Genomic DNA, 6,987 nt, shown 5'->3' on the forward strand with positions numbered 1-6,987 from the left:
AGCAATACCACAATTCGTTAATTCATTAATTTTCTTGTCGACTTAGTCTCTTTATTAATTGCCACAGCGGAATGAAACCGTCAACTTTTCCAGCACATGTTTTACGCAGCTGATGCCCTTCCAGGCGCAACCCATCTCTGGGAAACATCCATACACACTTATTTACATTCATACACTATGGACATTTAGCCTACCAAATTCACCTATACCGCATGTCTTTGGATTGTGGGGCGAAACCGGAGCACCCACACGAACGCGGGGAGAACATGCAAACGTCACACAATAACGCTAACTGACCCAGCCGAGGCTCGAACCAGCGACCAGCACTACTACTGCGCTACTGTGTCGCCACAATATCACATATTAGCCAGAAATTCAACCAAATGAACCAAAACTGACCCTATTCTGGGCCACAATTTGCTTTTATTCTGGCCCAAATCTGGCCTAACACCTTACACTTGCTGGGTGTGGCAAAGTGCAAAAATCCCAGCATGCATTGCAGTATAAATACATTCTATATCTTATTGATGCTACAGTTTTCATTATTTGCTTTTGATTCTGCTGTTTATATTAACGTTGTTGATTTTGTCACTTTTAGTGTCCTGTTTGTGATGTCTGTGAGTTTTGTTCATTTCGTTAATTGTCACCGTTGTTGAGGTTCATACGCTGATTACTGATGTCTCTGTGAGCAGGTTAAACCATAGAATTTATTTCAGCTTATAAACCTTCATAACTCTGTGGCATGTGCAAGCATGTTATTACGTTATACTTCTAATAATGAATTAAACATTGGTTAACATCAGTGAATTATATTATTTCATCACAGGTTGTGCCTCACTTATTTTTATTTTATTTTATTTTTTTACTTGGCTTGTTTGCTGTAATGAATAAACTTTTCAAGCAAAGTTTTTAAAAGTTACAGTGGCCCAAAAGAAAATTATAATAAGAGGTTCATGTCTATGAGCCCAACTAAAGAAAACCCTTTTCTCCATGATGGTGACTTTATGTGGTCCACATATAACTGAGCCACATTCGCCATATCTTCTGTGGGCCGCTTTAGGCTCACAGCCACATTAGCCAGAGCTGACTGTGCCAAATATTGCCAAAAGTGGCCCACATTTGTCATATGTCTCTGTGCCACTATAGGCTCAAATCCACATTATCCATTGCTCACTGTGCCGAATATTCGCCAAAAGTGGCCCACATATGTTTTGAGATAACTGGGCCACATTTCCATATCTTCTCTTGCCACTATAGGCTAACGGCTGCATTAGCCAGAGTTTACTGTGCCGAATATGTCCCAAAAGTGGCACACTTGTCTTAAGATAACTGGGGCCACATTTGCACTTACACACCTGTGAGCCACTTTAGGTTTAGACCCAGATTTACCCTTAAATGACTAATGCCACATTTTTGCCAACTGTGGCCCACATTATCCTCCATCATTGGGCCAAATTTATAATTTTCCACATGGTCCACATTAGGCTTACATTAAGATTACATTTTGCCCATAAGTGCCAAATCTTTGCCTTAAACAGCCCATATATGAATTTGAATCTTTGAACCTAAGAATTTTAACCTAAATCCAGATTTAATTTCTTTACATTGGTAATCTTTATTTTGTGGAACAAATTAGATTTTAGATTATTTTGTGACTTCTAGATCATACTTCCATGATGATTACAAATCTAGTCTCGTCCAGAAGAGGGCAGTGGTGCAGTGATGAACACTTCAGAGCGAGGGTATCTTTGTAGTGTACAAGGCTGCATTCCAGTGCAAATTTGAATATCCTTCACTCATTAACTTTTCTCTGTATCATTTATTGTCTTTCTCTCTCTCTCTCTCTCTCTCTCTCTCTCTCTCTCTCTCTCTCTCTATATATATATACATATCATTACTCAATATATTTATAAAGCCCTTTCAATGTCCAACCAAAGTGCTGTACAGAAAAAAACCTAAAAGAGGCAGCATTTGATAATCGATTATGTTACAGAACTGTGCACTACTAGCAGAACATCTGAAATTAGTTTAAATGGAATGCCTTAAACCCTTGAGCACTTTGAAACTTCAATGCACTGTGATTGCAAGTCATTGTTGGGACATCACAATCACATTGCATTTTGGGGCATTTAATGCAGGAATATACAGATGAAGTAAACTCTCATTCTTGCTCAAAATTAAGGGGACCAGGACTGTCCATGTAAACACCTTTACACACTTGAATTGCATCGCACTTTTAAATGGTGTCCAGACAAGTAATGGATAAGAAAGTTCATGAGTGTCCCTCTGTAGGGATTAAAGCATAAGGATGAGCCCTTCTGAACTGAGTGCAGTGGTGTGACACCAAACAGCTTCTCTGCTTAAAGGTGATGGCTTCATGTGTCCATCAGTTGTATTTTTCAAAATCATACCTTCATTCCAAAGGGCCTTAAGTAGTAGCCAGTTTAGCACTTGGGTTTGAAATGACACCAATATGGCAACCATGATTTATTTTTCACTCTGAAGTGTCCTTTGGAGGGAGATATATACCAAATGGGATGCACCGCATATCTAAAGTTGCAGTGAAAAGAGCTCCGGATATATTTTTTAATTAATTCTTTAGGTAAACAGGGATAGTTTGCCAAAAAAATGAAATCTCGAATTTACTCACCCTTCTCTTTTCACAAAACAAATGCAGATACTTTGAAGAATGCTAGTTGTAGTTGATGGCACCCATTGAACATCCATAGTCATTTTTTTTTAAGTCAATAGGTGCCAGTTAACAGCATTCTTCTCAAAAAAAATAATATATATATATATATATATATATATATATATATATATATTTATTTTGTGTTCAACAGAAGAAAGAATCTCGAAAGGGTTTAAAACATGAGGGTGGGTAAATTGGAGAGGTATTTTTTCATTTTGGGGTGAACTATCGCTTTAATATATCAGTTCAATACAGAGGTGATTTTTAAATGATTGAAGCTGTCTGAAATTATTATGTACAAACATAGTCAACCTTTATTGGGAGTAACAAAAAGACGAAAAGTGAAATCACACCACAAAACAGTTCAACTTTCTGGCATTGCTATTGGCATAATGTCAGTACAAAATGACAGACGCTTTCAGAAATACTGCGCATCATGTTTGAGTGCTGCGCGAGAAAGGCTCTTATTCTCTGAAGCAGCTCCTTCTTTACACTGTCAGGCACCAGGGCTGAGGAAAACAAGAGGAAAAAAGAATGTCAATGATATATATAATGATGCTCTGGTCACTCAAATATTTAAAATCTATTTATATTTTTTAATTTTTAATAAAATGGAGTAGGTGTACGGTTAAGAGCAGCACCTCTTCCTTTGGGAGTAACTCCAGCAACCAAGTCTTCTACAGTAACATTCTCTATACCTTTCTCCTTGATTACCTCTGCAAAAAAATCAAGCAAAATTTTCTCGATACAAACTGACAGAAGCGAATGCAAAGCTTTGAGAGATATTGGACCGGTGTTTTTACCCTTGCAGAGTGCTTTGAGTTGATCTCTCCAACCACACTCGATGAGCTTGGCTCGAAGCAGCTCCTTTAACCTGATCAAAAATAAATAAAATTAATTGTTATTAGATGCAATGCAGCTTCTATACATGGAATTTGCAAAAAGCTTAGTGAGATGCAGACAGTATTTCTATACATATAATCAGGGCTTCACATTAACACCCGCCAAATGCGGGTAGATTTCACCTGTGGCAGGTTAGACAGACACCCCCACTAGCCACTTTGGGTGGTTGAAAAAATTTTTTTAATTACCAGTGCTGCCTTATCACTAAAGATTAGAATTTAAGTTTGTCAATGATGCGTGCAAACCTGCTCTTGAATCGAGAAGCAGCACGACTGAATGAGAAGATGATCAGACGCATGGTGAGACACAGGCGATTCTCGCTCACTGACGACAGTGTCGCACGCACAGCTAATATGATGAGTGCGAGTGTTTAAAATTTTCCATGTCCCGTTTCCTTGCGGTAAGCAACCGTGCCAGTAAACGCAACTGGTGCGATCGTTTCTATTTGAAATAGACTGAAAAAAAAAAAACAGTGCTCATACACTGCAGCAGCGGTTGCCACTTTCGTTTCAACTATTCTTTGAACTTGGGTTGCACGGCTTATTTTATTCTTGCTAATAGTGTTTTATTATCCTTTACAATAACATTGCTTTACAGGAGATTAGCTCTCAATTTATCTATAGTTAACTGATGATCTGGAACCTTTAGCCTAGACAGACTGCAGTAGTTTTAGATGCATGAGAATCATTTTTTTAAAATGTCAATTGGTTTTTAAGAACATTTTTTGTTGAATAAAAAGTTATATTTTGGCTTGTTTACACATAATTTAAAACTTGTGGCAAGGAAAAAGGAAAGAGTGGCCAGAGAAAAAAAAGGTAAATCCTTAGTGTTGAGCCCTAAAAAAGTCATGTGAAATAAAACTAATTGCAATTGTCACAGCTATGAAACCACAACCCATTTGCTCATGCTCATTTAGCAAGATCACAACACACACACACACACACACACAAAGTAATTAAACGAGGAAGCATGTGCACATAACACAAATTTTTAATTAACAAATTTTAGCATGCCAAAGTCAAATTACATGCATGTAAAATATGTTTTCCCAACAACAAAATTGTGGCTAGTAAAAATGGAAAGTGGCTAGTTACATTGGAAAACAACTAGCCACAGTGGCGATCAAAAAAAGTTAATGTCAAGCATGCATATAATGCCAAAACAATGGTGTCCATTGCGTTTCAACATCTTAACACCAAAGATTTTTAAAAAACTTCCAGTCATTTATTACGACTTACTTTGTAGCCAAACAAATACTTTAGATCTCAGGGCAATTAGAATAATATCTACAACATTTATTAAATGATTTAAAAAATAAATATACTTTAGAAATGTGAGACAAACATGATAGTTGCTTCTTAACGTTACTTTAGACATGTGTGCATGTAGGCAAATCACGGGAGTTTTTGAGAGAGATGAAAAAAATTTGAGGTAAAGTTGGTTTTATATTCGTACATTACTTCATATAACGTTCCCTATATTATCTACTATGCTAATTTGAATATAGGTTCTAAAATCACAAGTAAATATTACTTGAAAACAACATTAGCACTATTTAATTGACTGTGAATAATGTTGTACTTTGATATTCATCGGCTGATAATATGACTTCACTATTTAGAGTTTGCAAATAATACTTTTCTGAAACGATATTATTAAGGAGAAAGTCTGAATGTGCGAATATAAAACTAACTTTACCTCAACCAAAAAAAAAAAAAAAATACGAGTAGACGACTTGCTATTTTTGAGACAAACATAATGATTAGAGTCACTTACCTCTCCCTCTCACCCATCTCAATTAACTTCTGGTTAATGGCGGCCCTCATTTGTGATTCTTTACTCATATTAATCTGAAATGAGAAGTTAAAATGATGAAACCTGACGAGCTGTAGTGCCAAAGACGTGAGGTCTGAACTTGGCCACTCACAAAACATGTCTTTGCCTTTCATCATAATTACATTAAACTTAAACAAACAAGACCAGCAGCTAGACGGACATTAGAGAGGAAATACACAGGATGTAACGTTATAATATGTTTCAATACTGTTACGATGTTTAGCACAGGTGGGTGTTTTATGACCCGTGGCTGTAGCGTCGTATAAATTCAATGTTAGTATAAATTATAATTTAACAGTATGCGATTTGTGATAAACGTACCAGACACTAATCAATATAATCATAATGTTCTCATCGACGTGTGTGCGCTTCTTTTCTCTGCTGTTGTTAATAGCCGGCCGTTCCACACCCCGTTTACTTTCCCCACAGAAACACGATCACCAGCGGAAGGTTCCTCCGTACTTAATGGTTCCTATGCTCGTGCAACGGATGGCGGTGTGTGAGCTTATTTGATTTGGTTTGTTTGCGCTTGTTTTCTTTCTTAGTTAACACCTAAAAAATTAGCAAAATTCTGCTAAATTTGTTAGTTGTTTTAGAGAATTCTTTCGACCGGTTGCAAAGTAGCACAATGTGGAAAGAACTCCTAGTTTTGAAGGTACACTGTTTAAAAACTGTTAGGAGATAGAGAAAGAGAGAGAAAATATATAAATTAGAAGTGTAATTAGAAGTGTTTGAGTATACTTAATGTAGTAAGTCACTCTAATTTCTATTTAGGCTAAAAGGTTTGTAGACGAGTGTTTGCATTTTGTATTTGTACATGTAATATTTTCTGTTGTTTGGTCAGTATTATTTACCACAAGGTGTGTGTTTTTATTAAATAATTAATTACATTTAATTAATTATCAATTAATTTAAAAAGATTTATTTGTTGATTTACTTTTTGTTTATCTGTTGTAATTTACCGTGCATTATTAATATGTCTCAGCCTGTACATCTGACATCAGCGTCATCTGGTGGGGGGTTAAAAACAAAGCAGCTAAAAGCCCGTGAAAAAAAATCCCTATAAAATGCCAGTTATGTTACCAATACTATTATATGTGATGTAATAAAAGTATTATGTTGTTAATGTATTATTACAACATAATTCCTTTGGGAAAATATTTTGTATGGAATTTCTTCATAGTAGACTACTTAACAATACTGCAATATCTGCAGTAACAATACTGCAATGACGCCAGGTGAGCTAGGGGGTAGGTCAAAATTGGCCATAAGCTCGCGTGATTGGACACAACGTGATTTACGTGACTGTGAAACCAAAACACATGGCCAGATCGATAACTGTTCTCATATCCGCTGAACACCACATAGCTTACGGTTACTGTATTTATTATGTCTTATTTTTAGTTTCCATGGAGGCATCCTGTACCACAAGATGGCGATGTGCAATTGAGAATGTAAATCCACAAGCGTTTCCTCAAGGTAAGGTAACAGATTTGAAAACACAAACTCGTGTACAAAACCGCCATTTGATGTCTTATGTTTATAAAAGAAGAAGG

At 36.3% G+C, this 6,987-nt stretch overlaps 1 protein-coding gene across 1 annotated transcript; it reads right to left on the minus strand.

The window, feature by feature from the left end:
* Nucleotides 1-2,980: 2,980 nt before the first annotated feature.
* eny2 (ENY2 transcription and export complex 2 subunit) lies at nt 2,981-5,850 on the minus strand. Its single transcript, XM_056475819.1, has 5 exons — nt 5,753-5,850; nt 5,372-5,445; nt 3,496-3,566; nt 3,334-3,408; nt 2,981-3,201 (listed from the first exon to the last, which is right to left on the minus strand). Exons 2-5 carry the CDS (start codon nt 5,437-5,439, stop codon nt 3,074-3,076), a joined length of 342 nt encoding a protein of 113 aa, XP_056331794.1. The 5' UTR covers nt 5,440-5,445; nt 5,753-5,850; the 3' UTR covers nt 2,981-3,073.
* Between the last annotated feature and the right edge of the window lie 1,137 nt (nt 5,851-6,987).

The sequence above is a fragment of the Danio aesculapii genome, chromosome 16 (assembly GCF_903798145.1).
Source record: "Danio aesculapii chromosome 16, fDanAes4.1, whole genome shotgun sequence".
Taxonomy (NCBI): domain Eukaryota; kingdom Metazoa; phylum Chordata; class Actinopteri; order Cypriniformes; family Danionidae; genus Danio; species Danio aesculapii.

Excerpts from the sequence above, each read along its gene's own strand:
- eny2 (XM_056475819.1), bottom strand. The coding sequence starts at position 5,439 with ATGAGTAAAGAATCACAAATGAGGGCCGCCATTAACCAGAAGTTAATT. Across the intron at positions 3,409-3,495 it reads ACTCAAAGCACTCTGCAAGG|AGGTAATCAAGGAGAAAGGT; the intron begins GTAAAAACACCG and ends ATTTTTTTGCAG. Across the intron at positions 3,202-3,333 it reads AGTTACTCCCAAAGGAAGAG|CCCTGGTGCCTGACAGTGTA; the intron begins GTGCTGCTCTTA and ends TGTTTTCCTCAG.